Below are 27,190 nucleotides of genomic sequence, written 5' to 3' on the forward strand. Positions count from 1 at the left end.
AAAGCAACACATAGAAAAAAAAATAATAATGGAAAAACCAATCTTTAGAAATCAAATACAGTTTGCCTTTTATAAGATGAGAGCTACAATCTACAGGGTCCATGTGGTTTCACACTTTGGATAGGTTACAACAACAATATTAGAGCCAGGTTTAACTCTTTGACTACAGATTTTTAAAAAAGTTTGCAATTTTTTTTTTCAATTATTATTATTATTTTTGAAAATGAATAGACAAAAGGCTCTAAATAAGACAAATGAATTCTCTGACTTTTTTCCCCTCAGTAATTTATAATCCAAAGCCAGATTTATTTATTTTTTTTACTTTAAAGTTCTACATTTTCTTGGTTAGGCACATGATGGTCCCATAACTGAAAAATTGTTTTTTCCTCTGAATAAAGTCGAGTACTATCTCAAACATTATTAGTTAAATAGCAGTATTTATATATTTACAATTTATAATCAATGTTTAATGCAAATATGTGCACAATGCTGACCAAGAGATCAAAACTAGCAAAATCGCATGTAAAATATAAAGGATGTCGATAAATAATGGCACTGGCAAGAAAACAGATACCATATTTTGGTAATTAAATAATAATGAAAGATTTATGAGTATCCTTTATCTACAAGTGGATTTATTACAATGAGCTCCAAAGAAAATTTTATTTTTATTGAAATTTAAAATGTGAGTGGGGCATATTTGTCTCATTAATAGTCAAAGAGTCAAAAGCCATAGCTTTTTGTATCATTTCTGGAATGAATATTGGGAGAGTGCATGCTGTCCATCGATATCCAGCATATCAAGACTTCCGATTCTTCTCGATACTACTATTCTATAAAAGAAAAGAAAATTTGTTTTATTACCAAATACAAAAATCTACAATTCAGTGGGAAAAAAAGTTACATGCTTTTTTTCCAATAGTAATACAAAAAATGTAAAACATTATTTTGTATTTGATTTATTTTTTTTAAATAAAATTTTAAAAAAGGAAAACATTTCCTTTCTGCTTATGTAAACAGATATATGTTAATGGTGTTTCAGGCTATTTTTGAACTGTCTTTCTAAAAGTACTATCTAGTTACTCTAATTGCTAATGAATCAAGATTTTTAGATATTTAAAGCTTACAGGATAATTTGAAGTTTGAACTATCTTGATTTTATAGATAGTTCAAATCTAGATTTGAATGTTCAGGATTTTTTTAGGAAGTTAGTAGAATTAATGATCAGATAAAGATTAAAATATATTATTATTGATGCAATAAAGTTCTTGGTAAAAATGCAATAGCTTATTTAAGTCTAAATGAATACAATTTTGATCAATTACAAGGTAAAAATCCAATATCTTTAACTCGTTTTTTTTTTTTTTTTTTTCAGAGACAGAACATTTACAATACAATCTTCAGCATTGTTTTGAGGTCTTTTCTAGAACTCCGAATCAAAATAAGGTGCAAGTTCCAAAAATTCATAACACATTCGAAATACTTTTTTTTTCCAGGTGTGTGGAGGGGGGGGGAGGAAATAGACAGATTTTCATGTAGTTCAATGCAAATTTTGGTTTAAGGTTATTTATAATGATTTTTCATCACATGTACCAAGGAGCATCTACTGTTTTTATGAATTGACAATTCCAGAATGGTAGCAACTTCTGCCAATTTTTTAAAAAAATTAGTGATAAAAATGAGGTATTCCTTTAATTGGGTGACCACAAAAATTGCAAAATGAATTTCCTTAACTGAACTTGCAATATTTTCTTGACTTACTGCTGTTAGTTAATGTCCTGGTATTCTCCCTAATCGAAATCACTTTATGAATACAATTACTAAAAACCCTATCAGTAGATATTTAATACAAAAAATTGTTTTTATAAAATTTAAATTTAAAAAAAATGAAAATTCAAAAAAAAAATCTATTAAAATAGATATTTTTTTCACAGTTCGTTTTTCACGCTTACTTGTTCTCTACCATAACATTTCTTACTGATGCAAAATTTACTCAATTCATTAAGCATTCTGACATTTTTAAAACAAGCTACTGATTATTCATACTTGAAATGCATATAATGTTATCAGATATTGCTTTTGTGGAATAATTTATTCCTTCTTATGCCTGCACTCACTTCATCACTTGCAGATCAAGATACATTGTTAGAAAAATCATACCGGCAATGGCAATTTACTGAAGAATTAATTTCCATTGAGAAATTTTCTTTCAAAACTTTAAAAAGCACAATTGTTGTTTTACTATCTTGCATATATAAATAAAAAGTCAAAAACGGATCACCACATATGTATTTGAACAAATGCACTCTGCTATAAATATAAGTGAAACAAGTTGAGAATGTTTCACCGCTGCTTCTTTGCATACTTCCTAATAAAGGTTATCACTCCTAGTTCTGCTATAAAATTAAAGACCTTAAGCAAGGCTGTAAATGTCACAAGTACATAGTCCCAGAACAGAAAGAAAGAAAAAATCATGTATGCTCCAAAACTTTTTGGGCAGCGAAAATTTATGACAGAACTACAATTTTAGAAACAAAATAATTTGGTAAATTTCATTTATCTAAGTGGTGTTTTTGTTAGAGTTTACAGGCATACGAATACTTGCTGACGGATTGGTTCAAAATTTTGATATAGATCTATAATTTATATGCAACTATGTGCCATATTTAATTGATGCAGCATTTAGCGTTTTGAAATTATCTTGTTCACTTGTACTGGACTAGAATTTGTTCATAATTTGATTGAAATCTGCAAATTTAATGGCAAGAAATTTCAGCTCAAAGCATTTTTCAAATTATTTTGTTTACAGATAGATATAATACCAAAAATAAGCTAATTAGAGGTTTGAATCATATAGAGATATAGCAAAATCTTAAATTTGAATTTTTTTGGCGACTACAATTCTTTCTTTTTGAATAGTTTGTATGCAAAAAAGTAAAAATAAATAAATAAATAATAATTGGTGCATTAATTTATTTTTGGCATCTTTTTGAAGAGTAACAAATACCCTACAAGTAAATTTGAGCATCATGAGCATTTTGCTTTATTTTTATTTTTGGAAGCCTTGAATCCTTCACTTTTAAAAATCCATAATGAATCAAATACACATTTTCCAGTACATTGTTAAGAAGTTCTACACTTTTTCACAAAAAATTGAAATAAAATAATTCACTGATGGAAAGTCACTAAGTTGTGTTGTAAAAATATAACTAAAAAATGCTCTACAAACAAGTAACTGCATGCAGAAAATTAAGGATTAAGTGAAGTTTTTGTTAGAGATATAATTTGAATACATAAAATTATTTCTAAAAAGATAGGATTTTCCCCCTTATTTAAACAAGCAAAAGGAGGTGAAAGAATCATCAAGTAAATGAAAAGGTTATATTTTCCTCATTCCAAAAGTATGTCCCTAAACTAAGATAAAACCTTTTACACTGATCATCGGATTCATTAAATCCATTAAACATTGAAAAGAAAATACAGCTTATAATCAAGCAGATTTAGCTAGTGAAATAATTTTTTTATAATAAAAGAAAAATATAAGCAACTGGATAAAAAAAAAATGCACACTAAAGCTCGCTCTCTCTCTCTCTCTCTCTATATATATATATATATGAGATATATATAGTTCATAGTAGCACACAGGATAGGACTGCATGCCAAAGATTCTGAAAGAGTCAATTCGCTCTTTAGCTTGAATTTTAGCAGCTACAGTTTTAAATTTGGCAACAAACATTTTTTTCCCCCAACATCCATCCAAGATGCAATTATCATTCTCATTAAGATTTTTGAGGAATCTCTTATGTTTCAATCCTCCCTTTTTGGTTTATGTCCATCAATGATTCTGTGAACATATCTATTCAAAAACATGGCTAGATGCATGAAATTTGGTATAGTGACTTAGTATTAATTGTAGACTTCTATTAAATCTTGAATAGAATCCATTCTCAGGAACTATATATGTTTGTATATAAGTAAAAATAATAAGAATAAATGTAAAAAGTTGGTGAATGAAATTTTAGTATAGTTTAAACACCTAAAGTATAGACCAGCGTCTATTGATCCATTTCCACTGCCACTAAATAAGTATCAAATTTTTAATTAAACTCATCAAGGGGTTATTGCATCAGGTTTAATGTTTAGAACATTTGTATATAGGTAAACATAATAACTCTTTCAATCATTCAAAGACACATAAACATAATAACTCATTCAATCAGTTAAAGACACATTACTCTGCTTTCTTTCTGTATCCAAGATGTATACTCGGTTTTTATTCTGCATCCAAGATGTATACTCTGTTTTCTGAGAAGCAGAAACTCTCATATATATCTCTATCTAAGAACTGCCACTAAATAAGTATCAAATTTTTAATTAAACTCATCAAGGGGTTATTGCATCAGGTTTAATGTTTAGAACATTTGTATATAGGTAAACATAATAACTCTTTCAATCATTCAAAGACACATCAACATAATAACTCATTCAATCAGTTAAAGACACATTACTCTGCTTTCTTTCTGTATCCAAGATGTATACTCGGTTTTTATTCTGCATCCAAGATGTATACTCTGTTTTCTGAGAAGCAGAAACTCTCATATATATCTCTATCTAAGAACTGCCACTAAATAAGTATCAAATTTTTAATTAAACTCATCAAGGGGTTATTGCATCAGGTTTAATGTTTAGAACATTTGTATATAGGTAAACATAATAACTCTTTCAATCATTCAAAGACACATAAACATAATAACTCATTCAATCAGTTAAAGACACATTACTCTGCTTTCTTTCTGTATCCAAGATGTATACTCGGTTTTTATTCTGCATCCAAGATGTATACTCTGTTTTCTGAGAAGCAGAAACTCTCATATATATCTCTATCTAAGAACTCTAAAAATGAAAATCTGAGCACTCATGGTCTAGTCAAAGGTCTGCAATTTCCATGTGCAGGAGGAGGGCAAAATACCATTATTAGGGAGTATGCAAGGAAATGTCAAGCAGATCACTGCCATTGGTTTTTCTTAGATACTAACAACTGAAAAAGATATGCATTTTGTAAAATGCAATTCAGATTATTAATATTAAAAATTCTGATTAGTTAAAAACAAAACTGTTAATTATAAAAAAAAAAGCAATTTTGCTTTTACACCACCACTCAAGAAGTTCATTACCTAGAAAATAGCTTAATGAATAATAGTAAAAGGGATAAATATTTCAAGTAAGTAGGAATTTAGAGTCATTGTGTTTTGAATTTTTTTCTAATTGAAGATTTTTTGGTAACTTTTAAGAAGATTATTTAAAAAAAAAAACATTTAGGGAATAAAGATATTGCTTCAAAAGTATAAAAAAAATCATCAAATATCAAAATTTTTTAAAGATTTACTGCAATTTTTATACAGCTACACTCATTTTTTCAAATAAAAAGAAATTAGTTTCTTAAAACAAAATTACAATTAAATACATGCTTTTATTAAAACATTTTGAAAAATTTTTACCATGAAAGTTTCTTTCTCGCCTTTCATAAATAGTATTTATAAATATTTTGAAAAAAAAAAAAAACATTTAAAATTCATTTTGTAATTAATTTTGGCAAAGCAAAATAATATGGCATAGAAGCTATTTCCATACCAATAAAGTTTATCTGAAGTACAGAGCACATTAAGAAAGAAATTAAGCAACTCTTAATTTATGAACAGATAATAATTATAATCCAACAGATGGATTTTTAAGAAAGAATTTCTTTATTTCATTTTCAAATTAATTAAAATATTATCTAAAAATTGTAACATATGAAGCATGCTAAACTTGTTCACATAGAATTCTATGTGTGCAATTTTGTATCTCAAATAGCTTATTCCTATACTGTATAGTGATTCGTACATTTAGTATTTATTATCTTTTTTGTTGTTGTTGTCTTTAATTAATTTATATCTCATAAATCTATCTACTGACTACAAAAAAAAATCATGATAAAATATTCAAGATATTTCAATTAAAAAGTCAATTATTACATAATATAGTTTAATATTTAATTTCTAAAAAAAAATTTAGTGTTTCTAATATTTATTTGCAAAATTTATATGGTTTATGGTGAAACATTTAAATATTATAATTTTATAGAAATGAATATATATATATAAAAAATAGTTTCCAATGTAAATGTATACATTAAATTTTTTTAAGTAGCAGCTCTATAATAAACAATTTTTTTATATGAAAGAATAAAATATTAAATTTCTTTTAATATTTGGTTTTATTCTTGTTTGTAATCCTCAGAAGAAGCATGTTAACAAATATATTCATAAAAAAACTGCAAGCAAAAATCAAAATGAAAAAAATTAAAATGAATTTTGAAAGCCTCAGAAATATTTAAAATTATAAGAGATCGCTTTTGAATATATATTACTTCCGCATAAGAATAAATTATATTTTACCACTGGTTTTAGATGGTTCAGACAAAAAGTGTTCCGTTTCCATAAAATCCATCTCAAAATTTGCATTCACTGGCACTATACAAAATGTTAAAATACTTATTAAATATACAATTAAAGAAAAAAAAATATTAAGAATAATTCAACTGTTTAATTAACATGAACTATAAAAGATACTATAAAATATTATCTTTCAATCTGTGTTGTCTATATCTATACTTATAATAAAACTCAATGTGTGTGTGCATGTTGGCGATCTACAGGCCAATCCGTTTGACCCACAGCTACCAAATTTGGTACATGTATACCTCGGACGTCGGAAATGTGCTCCTGGGGTCCATTTTTTGAATTTTTAATTAGAATTTTAATTATTAATTAAAAACTAACTTTCCCGCCAAAAAATCTTCATTCCCCTATCGCCAAATGAGTAAGGCTTCAGTTCCCCCTCCCACGCTAATGAGGCTAGGCTTAACATTTTCGACCGATAATTTCAAACGGTTCTATTTTATTTTCTTAATGTTTGATGCATTTAAAATTAAACATTGTCAATTAATCTATCTTTCAGATTCATTCTGAAGTACTTATGCGCATTGTGTTCTGATTGTTGACAACTATTTTCAACAGATGCGGATTTGATTTAAATTATTTTTAGGTTAGTTGTAAGCTTTTGTAATTAAATTGTATTTATGTTAGTTACTATTTTTTTTGCATATGCTTATAGTTTTAAGTACATCGTTTTTTAAGTAGTTTTTTTTAACTTCTTTTCAACCGATTATTTTAAACGATTCTGTTTATTTTCTTAGTGTTTGATACATTTAAAATTAAACATTGTTAATTAATCAATCTGCTCATGATGAATCTGAGAAAATTTTGTTGGCAAATTCTTGTGATATTACATAAATTAAGATATTTAGTGCCTGTAAGGTTTAAATACTCAGTGAATCTGTTTTCAATAATCATATTATAAAAAAATGTTTTATTTCAGTAAAAAATACCGGGTGTGGCATACATTCATGTAAATTTCCAAAAATCATAGTAAAAAAAGTAATGCTCGAAAAAAAAAATGCGGTTTGCGGGAATATGTTCAGAGAGCCTTTGGATTTTGTTATTTCCATTAAAAAAAGTGCATTTAGAAAATGGCCGATAGATGGCGCTCACACGTCATACAGAAACGATTTATGCAAAACAGACCACAGTGACATTATAGTACATTTTATTTTAAAGCAAAATATGCTCCACATGATCGTCACCACACGATATTAAGCAAGTGACGCTTGTAAGATATCGACATCGATGCACCAACGACCAAATGAATGACAGCATTCAGTTCCATCAAAGTGGCAAGAGAGCTCCGGTAGACACGAGATTTTAGGTATCCCCACAACCAAAAGGTCGGAGCAAGATCTGGCGATCGTGATGGCCACTCATTCTTACATCCTCAGCGAATGTGTTTAGGAAGAACGTCTTAACGGAACTAGCAACGTGGGGCGGGGCACCATCCTGCATGAAGGTTACGGAAGATAATGCACGTCTTTGCTGCAAAGCAGGCATAATGTGGTCACGCAAAAGCTTAAGATAGCGTTCTGCAGTGACGGAACAGGTTTTCCAACAGGATACCGGACAACACTCTTCAAAAAAGAAAGGGCGTAGAATGAAGGACGCAGTGAAACCACACGAAACAGTCACACATGGAGAATGTAGTGGTTTGGTCGTGTACGCACGAGGGTTTGATGTCGCCCAGATACGCCTATTTTGCGTATTGACGTCACCATGCAATGAAAAGTGGGATTCATCTGTCCACATGATGTTCAGTAACCATTCTGGGTCACGTTCCATTTATACGAGCACTTATGTTGCAAAGGCTTGTCTTTTCTCGCAATCTGCTGGCAACAACTGGTGAAATGCCTCTATCTTGTACGGATGCAGTTTCAAGATTTCGTGCAGAATGCGTCGGATCGACCTTTCCGTAATTCCTGTTACTTTACCTGCTTCACCTGCACTCCAACTCCCCGTTGAAGTCTCGGCTGCCACATTTCTCATGACCCTTTGGATAACAGGGACGCGGGCAGCTAACCTTCCCGTTTCCTCAAAACGGCGAACTGAATGAATTCAATATCCCATTCAATGAAATTGGGTTTTTTTTCGCATTAATTCCTTTCACCGTCCGTAACTGTCGCAATGCTTTAGTCGCGGATTCACCGTTCTTATAGAGCAGTTTAACCACTAATGCTCGATCCGGTAGCGATAGCATGCTACTAGCGTCGAATGACAGATCCATTTCCAGCCTTGTGTTTTAGAGCTATGCTGATTTGCATAAAACGTATCGGTATGACGTGTGATCGCCATCTATCGGTCATTTTCTAAATGCACCTTTTTTAATGGAAATAACAAAATCCAAAGGTTCTTTGAACATACTCCCGGAAACCGCAATTTTTTTCGAGCATTATTTTTTTTATAATGATTTTTTGAAGTTTGCACGAATTTATGCCGCACCCGGTATTATATTAATTGCAGATTAATCATTTCCACTTTAATTTAAAGCATAAATTCTACGGGAGCTAACAGAAAATTAGAGAGATACATATTACGTTATGACTGAAGGCCTTTATAATATTATGAGTGAATTATATGACTATCAAAATTTGAAGTTCTAAAATATTTTGATGAAGATGCTATTAAAGTAGGAATTACATAAAATATTTAATTATTAAAATTTTAGCGAGCATTAAGATTGGTGAACCGGCTGGTCGCCAAAGTCGACTGGTAATAAAATAAAGAATTAACATTAAGAATAAATCAAAAGAATTATTATTTTTAAGAATAAATCAAAAGAATTATTATTTATTATTTGGAAAAAAAAGTTACTCACCAATTTCTGCAAGCCTATTTTCGATGTTTTTTATCGATTGCTGAAAAGGTAAAAAAATAATTGATTCATAAATAAAAATATGTCCATGTAAAAATGATAAAATATGTCTTAAATAAAGAAAAAGAAAACCAACCTGAAACTTTTCATTCTCTTCTTCAATCTGTTTTAGCTCAGTTTTTTCCTTTTCTAACTCCTTGCGCTCATTTATATCTTTTACAAAATGCATTCCTAAAATTCATAAAAGAAAAATTCATTCAAAAATTAAAAGCAGAAATTCCATTTTTTACAGCAGATTCATTAATTAATACATATTGGAGAATTTATGATAATATTTTTGCAGAAGTTTTTATGCAGATTTACCTTTTAAACCATGGATTTTTCCCACTTTATAGCTGCAGTAAAAAGAAGGAAAGAAAAAAAAAATTATCAGAACAAACTTAAGTTGGAGAATTTCAGCATTTAATTATTCACTTGATATTAATGTTGAATAAATAATAACACAATACAAATAGTGCTAAAATAAACTTTAGATTGTAATCATACATTTCTTGTTTCAATTCTCTGACTTTTATACTGAATTCATCATGATTCCACTCCATATCCATTCTTTGGAGATGCAAGAGTTTGCGCTAAAAAGATGAAGAAAAAAAAAATAATAATGCATAAATACAACCACTCTACTGTATAACTCAAATGAATAACTTTCCATATTTCAAAATAATACATAAATAGAAATTTGATTTCTATGAAGGATGCAAAATACTGAAACACAGCAGTAATAGATAAAATCTCAGGGGTTGTCACTCAAATCTGAAAAAAGATTTCTCTGTAAGCATAATCAATAAAATAAGAAATGCGCGAACAGCACGCATGTGCTAGTAATAATGGAATAAACAATACTACATAGTTTTAATGAGTAGAAAAAACAAGATTCTTCAATAAATATGGATTTGAACAAGATGCAGTTTCAAAAACAGTTCAAATATTTTTTTATATAATTCTTCCCAAATATAAAACACTCAAGTAAAAAAGCATCCCCCCCCCCAATTTCAGGAGCTTCATTAGTAATCAAGTAACTTGTAGTCATTATTCCAGTATCAATTTTTCTCAGCCTTATATTTTTAGGATTGTCAAGCTCTATCAAAAGCTATCTAATATTTTTACTACTTTGATATGTTTCTTTTGACAGCATTTTTCATTACTGTTCAACTAGAATGCTGAAAAAAATTTGCAATACACATCTGAAAAAATCTGCAACACATAATGTACACCATTTTTTGTACTATCTGAAGTATACTTTTTGTCTATTTCACTATCTGTGAACATATGTGAAAATATTTCCGATATATCATTGCAAGCATTAGGTGGAACTCCATTAGACAGTTTTGCATATTATTCATTTAGGGGTATGAAACTTTTTATGCATGTGTTAAGATAGAAATACATCACATTTCTTTAAAAACACTTATATATATTATATATATATATATATATATATATATATATATATATATATATATATTTAATTTCAAAATATTTCAGGTGACTTAATTTTAAATTTTTTCCTTATTACACAATATAAATTTATTTGGAACATAACTGTGTATGATTTTGCAACTCTAATTAAACAATTTTTTAGAAATATTTTTTATGCACACTTACTGAACTTTCGTAAGAATGCATACAATATTTTTTTTTTTTTATGTTTTACCGGTATCTTTATTATCAATTTTATTAAATTTCCTCAAAAATTAAGACACCAGGAGCATTTCAAAGATATTTAAATCTAACTACAATATCATTTTGAGAAAAGTCAATAAAATGTACTTTCTTTCCTAGGCCTTTAAAATATTCATTTTATTGAACAATACATTTTATGATACTATTTCAGTTGAAATTAAAAATATATTTTAGTGATGAAATGATAAGAAGTCATTTTTTTATCCATTTTTGCTTATTTCAAAGTCCATTGTCTCCTTAAAGGATGAATGTGGAGTAACAAATTTTACTGCCCACAATAGTTTTGTTTTCAATTATTAATGTTGAACTAAAAAATTTGAAGTCAGCTTAATTTCAAATTCAAGGGTTTTAAACTTAACATGTCATCTTCTCCTGTATTCCTTTTAATCCAATATCAATGTTTTTAACTGGCATACAATTTTGCTTTCTTTCCTCCTTTAGTATGACTAGTAAATGCTTGTTTTCCCCTTATTACTAAGTTTATAAGCTTCTTACAAAGTGAGCAGTATGCAACAAAGTATTTTGTGGAATTTCTCCAACCAATTCAATGAAGTCAGGATTCTAATTTTAATCACACAATTCTGTATTAAATGCAGATTTTAAGCAGCCCATTATTAAAAAAGTTCCATATAATCTGATTAAGCTCCCAAATTCTCAAATAATTAAAAAACCTTTCAATACATGTGAGAGATTAAACATCAGCGCGATGCCTCCGCAGATTAAATTTTGCTACTCCCACCAGAGAAATGTATTTTATTCTCTCATACAGTTATAGCAGTCTCCCACATCTTCAATAGATACAATCCGGGAATCTCATAAAAAGAGAACGACTGTCTTTGAAATCGGAATTTGACTGATCCATACAAAAAGTGTGTGTGGGGGGGGGGTGAGTAGAAAAAGGGCAAGTTTCCACAATTATCCTTTTTTTGTGCTATGGTTATAATCTTTTATTCTTGCAATGTTCACAAATCATCTTTTTTTTTTTTAATGGAATAAAAAAGGAATTAAGAAACTTAAAAATCCCCGTATTTTCCCAGTTTTTAAGGAAATTTTTGAATTTTCCTGCATTTTCTTTGTTTTTTTAGACGATTTTCAAATTCCCTGTATTTTCCTGGTGCCGTGGCAACCCCAAATCTGTACTTGAAAAAACTTGTAACTCATAATATATCCTTTAAAAAGCATTACAATTATGGATAAAGAATAGCATATGTTTAGAACAGAATGTTTCTTTACATAATTTTCAATATCTTTATGAAATACATTAATTAGTAAAATCAATAAACATACAGAGGATACAGAAAACATTCCTTGTTTTCAATAATAGTATGAACAACTGATAAAATTACACAGATTTTTTTAAATTACATTAAATGTTCAAATGAATCAACTGGCAAATTCACATTACATTACAAACTTTTAAAACTATAATTTTCTTACTTAAAAAAAATCTGTCTTTATACCTAACTAATGTAAATTAAAGAAGTAAGACTTCACTTTTCATAAAATGACATTTAAGGTTCGAGGTTAAAAAAAATATTTAGCATCATTTTATAGTAACAACAATAAAATGAAGAAGAAAAAAACTATTTTCAAATAGACTTACAGAATACTGTATATTTTGTATTTAGCTTTGTCTTAAAGTGAAATGAATCAAATAAAATTTTATACCACTTCTCTTTAACAAATTAGTTAAAAACTATAATTTCAGTAAATAAATAAGGCAAATAGATATGATAAATTCATTTCCCTAAGTTGTTACAGTTTTGAGTTATTAAATTTACTTAAATATAAATAAGTACAATGATAAACTATCAATTTTCCAATAGACAGAATCAAAAATTTTATATACATAGACAATATTAGTCTAATTTGCAAAATTATATCTATATATATACACATATCAAGCTGATTATGTTGCAATGCATACAGACGTATGTCTTATTTATAAGCTTTATCTAAAAATGCCAAAAATTTAATGTAAAGACTATATACATAATTCCCACTGTTTAGCTAGCTGTCTTATTGAATCAATGAGTTCAAAAACCAACTGACTAACAAACATAATTCTAAAAATATTTCTTTTTAACTTGGGGAGGTTTATCAAAATCGTAATCGCAATATTTTTCCATTAAGCAAGATAAACAAAATAAACCAAAAATATTTTTTTTAATTAGTAAATATTTCCTCCTTTTAAATATAAAAAAGAATATTACATTATTTCAAAACAAGTAATATTATTAGACTGCGTTATGAATTTAATTTATGAATATAAAAAATTATGTTTTCCTTCTTATGTTTCCCTTTCATATTCCAAAAAACTTAAGATAAATGTATTAAAAGTGCTGGTTGGACTAAATTTAAAATGCACAATTTCATTAAAACTTTCATGATTTTGTTTTTCAACCTTTCTACAACTTAAAATTTACAACTTTCAAAATCATAATGTAATTTTGAGATAGTTATTAATATTACAGCTACAATCAGCATAAGAGGTATTCATCACTTTCATTGCATGTAATATAATTATCTTATGTTGAAATCACCTTCCCCTTAAAAGCATTAAAAAGTTACACAATATTAATTAACTCTATCATTTACAGAAAAAAGATGCATACTGAAGTGCAGTTCAGAAAATGCTTCAAAATTTTGGTGGCAATACCAGTATTTAATTTAATGTTTTTTTTTTTTTTTTTTTTTTTTTTTTTTACTAGCTAAAATGGTCTACATAAAGATCAAAGGGATACTTCATAGTTCCTGACAAATTGGCACTTTTTTTTAACAAGAGATCGCTCACCAGAAAACATTTTCCAGTTAATAAAAATTGAAGAATTTTTCATGATTCTTTACAAATTTTTTCATGATTAGCATATATCCTAACATAATTCTGAAAAACAAGCAAGAATGAAAAGTACAGAATTAAATTTTTTTTACAGCAATAATGTTAATGAAATATGAATTAACACAAATAATACTGATTACTGATTAAGTGAATAAAAAGATTAACTACTATTGCAGTATGCTAATCAAGGCAGATTGAAGAGAAAAATGTACTACCAACCTGTCATCTTATTTTTAGTCTAAAAACTTGATTAAATATATAATTTACTGTTTTTAAATGCTTTCTAATGCAATTGAATAGTTCAATATAACAAGATAATTATTTCTACATTAAACTCCCATTAGAATTATGTGTGCAGATAATGTAAAATTCCTTTATAAAATCATGCTGGTATGAACAAAATATAAGAATTCTTCCAAAAGAAATTGCTCAATAATAGGACATGAAAATTCTATATTAAAAAGAGTACATTGATATGGTAAACATTTGGATCAAATAAATTAGCCCTAAAATTTTTAACATACCTTGCATAATCTAATATTTCCCATTTTTTTAATAGGATTTTTTTTTTCTTTGGCTTAAAGAAATACTTTAGATTCCAATATGTTTCTCTCTCTCTATATATATATATACATATATATATATAAAAGAAATGGTTGTAATTAAAAATAAAAATAATTAAATTAAATCCAGTCACAATTATAAATGTTACTGAAATAACTTGAATGAAAGATATTTATATAATTAAATTTGCTTAAGTGTAAATCAAATAAACAATAGGTCATATGCATTGATAATCAAAAGTTTTGCAATTTCATAACTTTTCTGTGCCATCATACGAGAAGTCAGAATACATAATTCAGTAAGCCTTGATTAGTCTGATAGATTAACACAATATTAATAATTATATAAACAAGAAAGGCTTAGAGATTTCGGAGCTAATTAATATACAACATCAAAAACTTGACAAAAAAAAATCACATCAAAATTAAGATTTTGGAAGATTAATACTATGCGTTCTAAAATATTTCAAAAATACTAACCTTAAGTCGCTTTACATTTCCCACCAAATTTTCAATCCTTGCATTATCAGATTCTTTTACTTCTTTCAATTTTGCCAACTCCTAGGGAAAAAAAATTAAGCATAAAAAAAAATTAAAAAAAACTTTCATTCTGAAACAGCTATAACAAAAATTTCATTCCATGACACATTCTAGATACAAAAAATAAAGAAAAAGTTATTTTCTTTTTGGATAACAAAAATTTTAAGAGCCTCAGAAACACTTAGCACATACCTGTATGAAAACACATACCTTTTCTACACTGTGTGGCAAACCAAGGATTATCAAACAAGTCTCTTATATTCATTTATTATTAGTTAAAATTTATTCACTCATACTTTTGCAAAAATTAAAAAAGGACAGTTAAAATCAGAAGGATAAAATTAGACAATGTATTGAAAAACAAGCATTTTTTTGCACTTTCCAGATATAATAAACATTCCTCATTTAGATTAACCATTCATTAGATATAGAAAGCGATTTAATTTTATGACCAGAAAGGAAGGATTAAATCAATCAATAAAAAACATTAATTTTATGTTGCTTTTACTTAAAACAGTTAAATCATATTTTAATCATTATCTGTCTTGTTACTCTAAGATCATTTTTAGTAGCTATTGTTAGATAATGATGATATTTTGAGAGACAGATAATTTTTTAATCAAATTTTCTTTCAAATATTTCAATTTTTTAACTTTTTTTAAATTAGCTATTAATTAAAAAAATTCTTTGATCAAAGATAAAATTACAATAAAAGATGAATTATGTGTTCAGACATGGCGGAACTAGAAAAGCTGAATTTCTTAAGAGAAAGATTTGTGGATTATGGTCTGTGAACCAGTATGATTCATTTAACTGTAAAATGAATAAATGAATACAAAAATTCTTCAGATATTAAAAATTTTGTAAATTATTACATAAAATTCATTCATCTGAAAAAAAAATGATAAAATTTAATTCCAAAAATGCTGAATTCAGCATTTCCACAGAAATCTGTCATATCTATATATTATTTAGAAGGAAAAAAAAAATTATATCACATAAAACTTTCCAGCAGTGAAATGTTTTTATGACCAGTACACGTTCAGATACATATGGGAAAACAGAAATATTTATAATCAAATTTGTTTCTTAATGAATTTAAAAATATATTAACTAATTAGGGGAGAGAAAATCTCCCCCTATCATGAGTCATCACAAATTTATTTGGAAAATCTTTTTTATCAAGTTTATTACAGTATTACATATATCATTCAGACAATCATCAAAACTAAGACAAAGTGGAATGTAAATTAACGGAATCCTTTGCAAATGCTTATACTTTAATCTTTTCAGTCATATTTTATATATTTGGAAATCTATCAATGACAAAGAGATAACCCAAGAACAAAATTAAAAGTAAAAATTTGGATATATATATATATATAGTGGATTCCATAAATAAAAGAACTGACCATCATAATTGTTTATAACAGAAATAAAGTGGCATTGCAGAGAAATGATGTTCTAAAAGGTTCAGTAACACCCTTTTATATTATCAACAATTAATTTCTTTAATAAAGTAAAATATAATTTTCAAAAATTTTAATTACTTTTCTCAAAGCAAATAGATCAGCCATGGATTTAGCAAGTCTTAGTTCGTAATTTGCCAACAATCTGAAAGACACATTAATCTAATTAATTCATATTTAGTGAAAATTGACACAAAACTATAGAGATAAGAAAACTATAAAAGTATATAAAAAATAAAATTTCATAAAATTTAGATAAAAGAAATGATTATTTTAGAAACAATAAGAGTAGAATTCCAATATCTAACTTTAATTCATGAATTACTTTGCAAAATGCTGTAATTGAGGAAAATTAATTTAGATATTCAATTGAGATATAACATTCTCTGCTTTAATCAGCTTTTGTACAATTATTAAGCCTTTAGAAGCAAAAATATTCGAACAATGTGTTGGAACAATAAACACTGACAATGTGTTTATTGTTTAAAATAAAAATTGAGACTGAAATGCGAGATATTCTAAAATTTAAAAAATTACAGCGAAGTAGAAATCGAATTTCCACATAAATACAAAAAGTTTATGGTTTAATAGTAATGGTTATTGCTTTAAGAAAAAAAATTATTAGCAATGCAAATTTTGATAAACTTCATGAATTATTTATTCAAATGAAATATTTATGATAAAAAATAACAAATAGGAGAAGGAAATAAAGTTCTTAGTTACTAAGCTATATAAATTGACCTCTTGCAGTGAAAGAGGAGCAATAATATAATTCTGATTTCATCTGTAAAGTTATAAAAAATAAATTACTTCTGTCGAAGAATGACCTTCTTCTTTAAACGTCTGTTGGCCCGTTTGAGCTTCTCATTCGATTTAGATATTTTTAAAAGCAGTAAAAAATAATTAAGGAAAATGCATCTTATTTGAAAAAATATAAACTAATTTTACTTTCTGTTCCTTATTGTGACAAATATTAAAATTTAAACTTATTTGAACATGGTTTTTATATCGAAAATAATTCAAGAACAAATATAAATCAAGGAACATCAAAATAATTCAGAAAGAAATCATAGAAACAACAATCATCAAATAACAGAAAGAAATAGCATAGAAATTTAATGATGATAAAAATAACTTCTGAAATGAATAATGGGAAAAATAATTAAATTAAACAAATTCATACAAAATCTATTACAAAAAAGGATATGTGCTTGATGTCCATTTCGAGCATTTTCGTTTCTCCTAAAACAAAATAACCACAATTAAAATTTTTAAAATCAATATTCTAGAGTTATTACTATTACACTTATACAGCAATTATCATTGCTTTATAAGAGTGACTTTTTTTTCAGCAAAACTGTGCAGTATTTTATTTAGCTCTCTGTATCTCTAACAAATAATGAAACAAAATGGAAATTTTAAAATCTTTAATACTATACATACAGAATTTATTAAATCAATGAATATTTACTTTAGAAATATTTATTTTAAAAATATAACTGGGCTGCGGTGGCCTGGTGGTAAGGCTTCGGAACCGGAGGGTTTCAGGTTCATGACCCGATTCCATCGAAGAACCGTCGTATAAGGGGGTCATGACCAAACGTCCTCCCGCTGGTGTGGTGTGGAGAGGGGGGTGCCAGCTCAGGTGTCGTCCTCGTCATCTGACTGCGGTTCAAAATTACGAGGTCCGTCCCAAAATAGCCATAGTGTTGCTTCAAACGGGACGTTAATATAACCAAAACCAAACCAAACTGGACTAAAATACCTTGTTCAATTCATAAATTATTTGAAAGAAAAGATTTCGTAATAGAAAAGTAGAGAGTGTACATATATGCAAAAGTTATACATTATGTGAACAGTGTGAAAAGAACATAAATTAACACTTTGTGAATTGATATACTACAGCTTTCAAACTCTCAGACAATTATAAAATTAACTAGAATTTCATAAAAAGTATTGGTAAGTAATAAGCTGAGGAAGTCAATCTGTTGTAAATTCAATCACAAAATAAAGCAATTCTAATTTATTTTATAATAAAAAAAGTACTTACTGTTGAAACTCGTTATTCAAAACCAAAGCATTATTCATCAGATGGCCAATCACTTTCTGATAAGCTTCATTCTATATTACACATAATAACAATGAATAAGAATTTTATACAGTTAAAAATGTATTACACTGATACTTTAAAAAATGTTAGGAAGCCACATTCTTTAATCCTCAGTTTTTTAATGAAAATATTTAAATAATTGATGCTTGATTGTAATAATATATTTAAAATGCTTTGAAGAAAGAGAATTGTGTTTTTAAAAGAACAGAAGTTTTTTCTAATAATGTAAATATTCTGTAATTAATATTTTTAATAAAAAACATTTTAAAGTTAAGTTTTTAAAAAATCTGTCAAGCAAATCAAATTTATAACATCAAAGGCTCGTCTACATTTTTTTTTTTTCTCTCCTCCAGTTAACAGTATAAATTCTGTACTAGAACAGCACATCCTTACTGAGAGGTAAGTAAGTACAAATGTCAGATCAAAATATTATAAATGAGTAAATTCAAATTGTATTGCAAATTTAAATGCAAATTATTTTGCATTGTGTTATATTTCTTTTCCATTGGTGTTGTTTCTTTCTCTCATGCAAAACGTGTAAATGATTTATAAATTAAATTGGAATAGGGCAATTAATATGCAATCCATACCACTATAAATAAATCCAAAATAGTATTTCATCAATAATTTCTCTCCTTCATCCAATGTATAAAGAAAGACCATGTATAAACATTAGATCTCATTCTAGCAACACATGATGCTTAATCTTCCCAGATTTTTCTAGGTTATATAAAAAATGTTCTAAATTTTCCTACTTTTTTTTTTTCGGATGTATCTAAAATCTTCAGAAAGGTCTCATTTCTTCTCTCTCCCCCCCCCCTCCCACTTTATTTATTGCACAGTAAGCAGTATGGAAAAAATAATTTTCCTCTTTCTATGCGATTAAATAAATTCTACTCTAAATGCTACTTAACTAAATAAGTTCTACTTTCTACTAAATAGTTCTCTTATTTTCTTTTAAAATCAATGTAAAATAAACAAAATTTAATTCTCAGGAAGAAAACAAAATTATTATTGAAATTTATTTGAAAGTTATTAATTTTCAATTGAAAACTTTCAGATAGGTTTCATTGCTATAAATGTTTACCTATTTTTTTTGCAAATATACTAACAAATATAAACAACAGAAAAACATATGTGGATGAGCTTTCTGATTGCTAATTATTCTCAAAATTATAAATAAGAAATTTACACATAAAAGATGTAGTGTGAAATTACATACAAATTGACATTGAGTTTAAAAATGGAATCATCCACGGATCTTCCCTATTCTTACTTTTTACCCACACATGAATGAAAACTAAACAATTCTACAAGCAGGGGGGGGGGGGAATTTACAAACACAAAATGACCACAAGAAAATGTTCGCAATATTACCATGCATTCTTAAACTAAAAGGGCTGTTAATCAAAATAAAAGAAATTATTCAGTGATAACAAAATTGCATGAACTTTTAGCTTACTGTCCATAAGGGGAAAAAATCATCAACACATTAAAAGAATGCTTAACTCATACCTATCTTACAAAGAAAAGTAAAGGATTGATTCCTTACTACTATTTTTTTTTAAATGCACAGAAAAGGCAATGTTTTAGAAAGCTTTAAAACAAAGGGACAGCATGAATAAATCTTGCCAATTTTTATCACATCAATTTTATATACATCAAAACGTATAATCAACAATGTAACATTTCTTTATTTCTGGAAAATTGCATGAAAAATACATATTTATAATATATCAAATCACAAATTTAATGTGTTTAGTATTTTAAAATTTAGAAGTATTTTGTTTAGCATAAGGGAAATTTTGGAAATACAAAGGATAAAATATGTTGAAATATTAGCAATAGCATATGCAGTAATTTTACAAAAGAAAAGTGACAATTTTCTTTTGTTAAATTATTAAAATCCCTTCCAATAAAAATTAAGTAAACCAAATTTAAAAATCACAGTATTAAAATCCCTTCTGGATTATAATACAAGGCCAATTTTTGTAACTATTTTAATGCAAAATTAATTATTAAAAGATGTTTGAATATCCGCAACACAAAATCCATATTTCATTTTAGTTACACATAATATCGAAATTCGATTAAGTAAATGAAAAAAAATCTAATTTTTTTTTTTTTTCTTTTTGAACAAAAAAGATAATTAAAGATTGACATCATAATTGTAATGGGAATCGGACCTTCGTTTTACGCTGCCTTTTTCACAGATTGCAAGATCAACCTTATTTTTACGAATTATATCGACCAACTTGAGGTCCGGGGGGGGGGGGGGGGGGAGGTAAACGAAAACTTTCCAAAAAATTATACTAACATTAAATTAGATATGTTGATTAACCAGTATTCTCCACTGCAATTCTTAATATTAATATACCTACTTCACAATTTCTTAATTATTTTAATTAGGAACACAGATATTCTAAACAGAGCCTTAAACTCCACTCAATCCAAAAATGATGAATTAATAATAGCGCCATTGGATTTTCAAGGTAATATACATTATCAAAGGAATCGCGTCGAAGAAATAAATTTTTTAGAAGAATAAATGGATAGAATACTAAAGTAAGATAAGTGGTGAACTAGTTAGTTGATAAAAAATAGCATGACAACTATATGAAGCATCCATCACAAATTAGACACATCAAAAGAACTTACTCAATATGGCGCTGATTAATTCTATATGGCTGAAATTTCGGTCCCCGTAAATTGAAGCCTCTTCTCGTCTGGGGAGTGCGCAGAAACGCGGAGGGCCTCTGTTTTGATCAGGGAGAGAGGGGGAATTCTGCGCACATAAGAGAATTTTGAAATAATAAATTTTGTCGTGATTTTTTCCTGACTAAATTTCCATATTCATTAAATGCAAATTTAGTTAAGTGCATGAAGGTGTAAAATGAGAATAGTTCTTTTTTGTCCATCCAGTTTATTTTTTTTAAAATCAATTTTCTATTAAATAAATTTAGAAGATAACGGCGGGTAAGTACGCGCATTGCGTGGGAGTTTTCCGGGGGATTAAGTTAGAGCTAAAATATTGTGAAACAGGAGTAAAATCACCGTTTCTTATGAAATCTTACATGAATGTAATTATTAATCCAATTTGATCTGACATTCGCATGCTTTACTAAGCCTAAAAATTAATTATCAAAATAACGAATGTTATTGAACGAATTTAAGATAAATAAGATAAAATTCGCAAAACTTTCATCCTCACAATAACTTTTATGAAACAACAGAGCAAACTGAGTAATTAAACTCATTGCCATCTTTGTAATTTTCAAAATTTTGCTTCCTGTAGCATTGAAAGCACAAACCACTATAGAATTATAATATTTTCTCAGAGTATTAAGGCGAGTACCTGTTGCATTCCTCTTTAACACAATATTTTCGGAAGCGTTTTCATCTTGTAATTTGGTTTAGTCTCTACTGTAGAATGGTTTTTTTTTTTTTAATTAAATTGCTGTAAAATTAAGTTTTTCAAAAATTGCTTATGTTATTTTAATTACTTTTTATCGCTCTCTTAACTAAGATTTATCCTTATCATTTTTTTTTCTTTTTTAATGTCGTGGACAAAATGTGTTTAAAAAATGTCAACTAATCCAAACCGGCTACTTTTGTCCCTTGAGTGAAATCATCTACGGTTGGTTATGTTCGGCAAAACTACACGCCAACTTTCAAATATTCAGAAAAAAAAAAAAAAAGTTTGGTTAGCTATAAAGCATGTTATGCAATTTCATGTTCATGGGAAATTGAGAAAACCGAACTTCCTCCTAAAGTGATTTTCCAGAAGTCCTTTTCCTGATTTTTTTTACCTTCCTGTAGCAGCAGCTCATCTCAATAGCTTTTAATTGAACCTCCCTTTCAGATATCTGACTTTGTGAATAATTTCAAGGCTTTTATAAAATAAACAAAGTATCTATTAAGTAAATATATATATATATATATATATATATATATATATATATATATACACGGAATAATATTGCGCACCTGTAGCCATATTGCGCGGAACAATCTACACTATTCATTCATTCAACAGTGATTATTTTAATTTAAATTTGCTACTTTTAATAGAAGAATAACTTATTGTATATATATATATAAAAAAAAACGCTGGGTCTTACAATATATACAGATGAAAGTTGTTTTTATTGCTTAGAAAAAACGTTTTATCTTAATAACCGGAGGCTTGAAATTATATAGAAAACGACGAAATCTTTCAATATCCGAGAATGCTTCAATAAAAATAAGAAATTAGAAGGTGATGAAGGTTTTTCTAATAAATATACCTTTCAACGTGAAAGCATGTGGGCCGAAACCACTTCCCGTACTTTTTGCTTTTATTAAAAACAGCTGTGAGAAGAATTTTTTATTGGGTGATATACCCTTGTATTTCCTCATCAGCGAATAATGACTTACATTGTTGCCAATGTTGTTTCATATAATTTGTGAAAAAAGATTATCGAATTATCAAATCAGGTAAGAATGACTTTTTCTTTAAAAAAGATATTCTAATTTCCGAGTAAATTTCCGTGGCTTTCCCGATCTCAAAATTCCTTGACCACTCCCGGTTTTCCAGTCGGCTAGTCATCCTGAATAAGGAAAGCTAAATATTAGTACTCGATGAATTGTTCAAAGGGAAGAACATTCATCTAATAACTCCCACCACCACCAAAGTATTCGAACTGCGAACAGAGCGTTCATTTTAAGAAGATATCTAACAAAGGGAGGGCACGTGGTTGAAAATTGATGAGATTTGGTTTAATGGTACTATACATATAGAATATTTCATTCACGAAAATATTAAAGCACAATAGCCAGTCAATTTCGGGAAAATAGCCCTCAAATTTTCAGCTTAACTTATGTACTAAAAATGTGTCACTGTTGCCGAGGCGCAAATAGTATAATGCATAAGATACTGGCGTTGAGCATTTTAAATGTATACCACCGTTATATTAAATCTCACCCTGAACTCAGTTTTCAACTTTGTGCCCTCCCCTTGCAAGTAATAGCTCTGGTAAAGGGTTTCTTCTCAAGAGGATAAAACTTTCATTTAACAGAGGATTCAAGGACTTTTATATTCATAAGAAATAGTTTCAATTTGCTTCTGCGATGAAGTGCAACAGAGTTATGAATAATGTTTTTAAAAGAAAGTTAAGTTTGACTTAAGAACAGGATACCAACACTAAACTTGATTTCTTTTTTTCATTATACTTAACCAAATTTGATATTAATTTAAACATGGTTAAAATCAAACAACTGCCAATTATTTTCGACTTGGTAATAACACAATATTATGTTCTCTAATCTGAAAGAAATAAAAGGCCAAAACACCAATAATTTTTTATGGCTTCCCCAAGATATGATAATATGCTTTTATACGATGGTTTGATCCAGATCAGCTCCTTAACACTTTCTAAAAACCTCAACACTTCAGATTGTCACAGCATTTAGCATAAGTGTACTATTTATATATATTTAGAAAAATGCCAAATTTCTATAAAATACATTTTGATTTAGTTATGTAAATTTTATCCAAAAATTGTCAATGGAATTTTTTCGAATAGCTCTAGGAGCTTTTTTTAATTGAGATTAGGATTAGGAGAGGTGTAATGTAATAGCATTTTTTTATGTTCTTTCTTCTAATACATAATGCACTCACTGTCAGCAAATATACTTTTTTTTTTTTTTTTTTTTGCCAAAATCTAAATGTAAACTACAATTTTTTTTAAAAAAAGAGTACAATATAAAATTAACTCCATGAATAATCAGTATTGCTATAAAGTATCTAGCAAAGTACAAATTTGGGATGATGATGGTTGTTTTTTTAAACCTTCATTTTTCATTAATACTCTGTATTCAACTTAATAACACAAGATTACTAATTTTTATACTTTTGTGGGAAAAAAAAATTAAACACAAACCTGAAGAAAGATTACAGGAATCTAAAGTAAAACTTTTCATTTAGTTGTAGGATACGATTATCATTATTTCTTGAAAAGGCAACATTTGTTTGACATACGACATTCTTTTAAAAATAACATCTTTCCAGTGAGAGTCACAAGATTCACCTTTGTCAAAATGTTCACAACACTTACAGAACATAAGCATTTCTTAGTCATCAGAATAATATATAATGGATAAAGAAAAATAATATTCATTTCTCAGTAAAACATAATGAAGCCATCAGTCTTCTTTAAAAATAGCCATGATATACTTTTTAATTTAAGTTTATCAGTTTTATTTACACTTCCTCTTCTCAACTTAGCAAAACATTCAAAAAGTATTCAAAATAATTTTGATGTAGTTTCAGAAATGAACACATAGTATTCCTTGGATAGTCAATGCTTGATAAAAATGACCTTTCAAGAATAATCTGATTTGTCATATTCTTCTCAGGCTGCTGGGGAAAAAAGAGAGAAAAAAAAAGGGCAACATCTACATTGGTAATATTTTCAATTGCCCATTAAAAAAAGTTGTTTGAATTTGATTTTTATATGCATGTAATGCATCAGCACTATATGCATACATTTTACTAATGTATTTGTTGTAACATTTTTAGATGTTAAAATTTCATTAATATTTTTTATAAACTTTAATAAAAGAAAGCATGAGCATTTCAACTTTGCATTATGTGAAGATTTTTTTTAAATCTGAGCCAATATTCATTGCAAGCAGATTATAAGTCTGTATGATTTATTGGTACAAATGTTAATATATATTCTCGAAGTCCTTTTTTAAATTTTTTTTTATTTGGCACATTTTGTAATCTGGAATTTATTTCATCTACCCTACCCACATGTTTCAAACTGAAAGATGTCATTTTCCAGGTTAGATGCAAGTCACCAATTTGTTTTAGACACATTACTATAAACTTTCTTCAAACTAAAATTCTTATTTATTTTCATGTAAGTGTAGATTTTCTTTACAGCTAAATACAAACAATTTAATGAAAAATCAAGCTTCAGTTTTATTTTTGAAAACAAACAATCCATCATCATCATTCCAAATTTATATTTTGTTAGAAAATTTACAACAATATTAATTACTTCATGTGCATATTTTGAAATTTTTTTTCTTTATTAATCTATATGATTTTACATACATCACAAGTAAAAACAAGAAAAATGCTGCAAAAAACATTTCTCAGTTTTATAGCTCAATTAGAAGAGCTCTTACAGCAATTCAAAACCAAGATGACATACATTGATAAAGTTGGATAGTTTACCTAATCTACATACATACATAGTATACCTGAGCCAAATTTCATTGAAATCTGAGATGGCAAGGCAAATTTGTTTTAAAATGATACTGTTATTACCTGAAATGACCCTGATTCTTATAGCATAAAATTTAATTGTAATCGTACAGGCTAATACTGCTTTTGAAAGGTAATCTTATAATGAATAGTATGGTAGCCTTTGATTTAATATTATCAAGAAGAGCAAATAAATAACTTATGAAGTATGGAGATTTAGCGCTCATAATTATATGAAAATAACAAAAATCAATTTAATTTAAATAATTGTTGCTGACAAACAGTTAATAATACTCTCCTTAAACTATTCAATTAAGTCAACAAAGTTCAATCATGTTAACCATATTTATTTAGGCTAAAAGCAAATGGGTTGATTTTAAAAAGGATAAATCATTAAATTAGATGATTTAATATCTATTTAAATGGCTACTTATTTAGATAATTGCCCTTTAATCTTTAAATGGAAGAAAATATAGACCATAATTTGGCTATTACATTAAATTATAACACCAAATCAAATGGAAATATCTATAAAAAGATCAAGGTCCAAGCCTATTAACACATATTACAGCTATATAACAATTTAATTACTTGTAAAAAAGGCAATGGATATTTTGCATTTTATATTTAGTTTATTTTTATTTGAAATTATAATAAAACTGTAATATTGAGACATGATAAAATGCTTCGAAGTTAAGCTAATATAATTCAAGCATTAAAATCCACTATCTTTATTTTATATTACATTTCTCTGCTCTACTAAAAAAAATGTAATACAACATCTTGAATTTAAGTTGCATAAAAACAGATAAGAATGATATATTGTTAAAGAATTTGAATACAGCTGCTCTATTTAACATACAAAATGACTTACCGACTTTCTTTCAATTTCATCAGGTGGATTGTGATCGCTCGGATCCATTATATGTATAGCAAAATATGCACACAATAACTTATATGTAGTGACTATTTCTTTATTGTTGAAACAGTACAAATGTAATATCAAATCGATGATAAATTATGAAATACAAATAATCATATTTCACTGAAAAATCGGCGCGCTTTGAATACGATGATGAAATTTACGCATCAGATTTAAAAACGAAACAAACAATTACGAACCCAAGCCAATATGAGAAACGTTCTTTAGTATTGCCACTCCATACAACAAAATAACTCATCTTTTTCTTTGTTGGATATTTAGTTGAGCCTTATACAGGGAGGACACGTAGGAAAATTGAGTTCGAGAAAATATTAAGCATCACGGTTGTTTACATTTAGGATATATATATTCAGCAAAAACATTAAAGCACAATAGCCATCCAATTCCGAAAAAACAGCCTTCAAATTTTCTGCTTCTCTTATATACTA

General features: G+C 27.7%; 1 protein-coding gene across 2 annotated transcripts; it reads right to left on the reverse strand.

The window, feature by feature from the left end:
• Positions 1 to 308: 308 nt before the first annotated feature.
• On the reverse strand, positions 309 to 26,967 carry LOC129968626 (uncharacterized). 2 transcript variants are annotated; one of them, XM_056082717.1, is made up of 12 exons: positions 26,694 to 26,967; positions 18,505 to 18,575; positions 17,662 to 17,696; positions 17,265 to 17,346; positions 16,536 to 16,599; positions 14,926 to 15,006; positions 9,847 to 9,932; positions 9,664 to 9,695; positions 9,437 to 9,531; positions 9,304 to 9,343; positions 6,438 to 6,512; positions 309 to 833 (listed from the first exon to the last, which is right to left on the reverse strand). In XM_056082717.1, exons 1-12 carry the CDS (start codon positions 26,739 to 26,741, stop codon positions 829 to 831), a joined length of 714 nt encoding a protein of 237 aa, XP_055938692.1. In that variant the 5' UTR covers positions 26,742 to 26,967; the 3' UTR covers positions 309 to 828. The 2 variants fall into 2 exon arrangements, with proteins under 2 accessions (XP_055938692.1, XP_055938693.1); XM_056082718.1 differs by lacking the exon at positions 26,694 to 26,967 and adding an exon at positions 21,223 to 21,320.
• Positions 26,968 to 27,190: the final 223 nt, after the last annotated feature.

This window comes from Argiope bruennichi, chromosome 5 (genome assembly GCF_947563725.1).
Source record: "Argiope bruennichi chromosome 5, qqArgBrue1.1, whole genome shotgun sequence".
NCBI lineage: Eukaryota > Metazoa > Arthropoda > Arachnida > Araneae > Araneidae > Argiope > Argiope bruennichi.

Coding starts and splice junctions, on each gene's coding strand:
- LOC129968626 (XM_056082717.1), bottom strand. CDS start 26,741: ATGGATCCGAGCGATCACAATCCACCTGATGAAATTGAAAGAAAGTCG. Junction 16,600..17,264: donor AAGGTCATTCTTCGACAGAA/GTAATTTATTTT, acceptor TGTGTCTTTCAG/ATTGTTGGCAAATTACGAAC. Junction 9,696..9,846: donor AGAGAATTGAAACAAGAAAT/GTATGATTACAA, acceptor TTTTTACTGCAG/CTATAAAGTGGGAAAAATCC.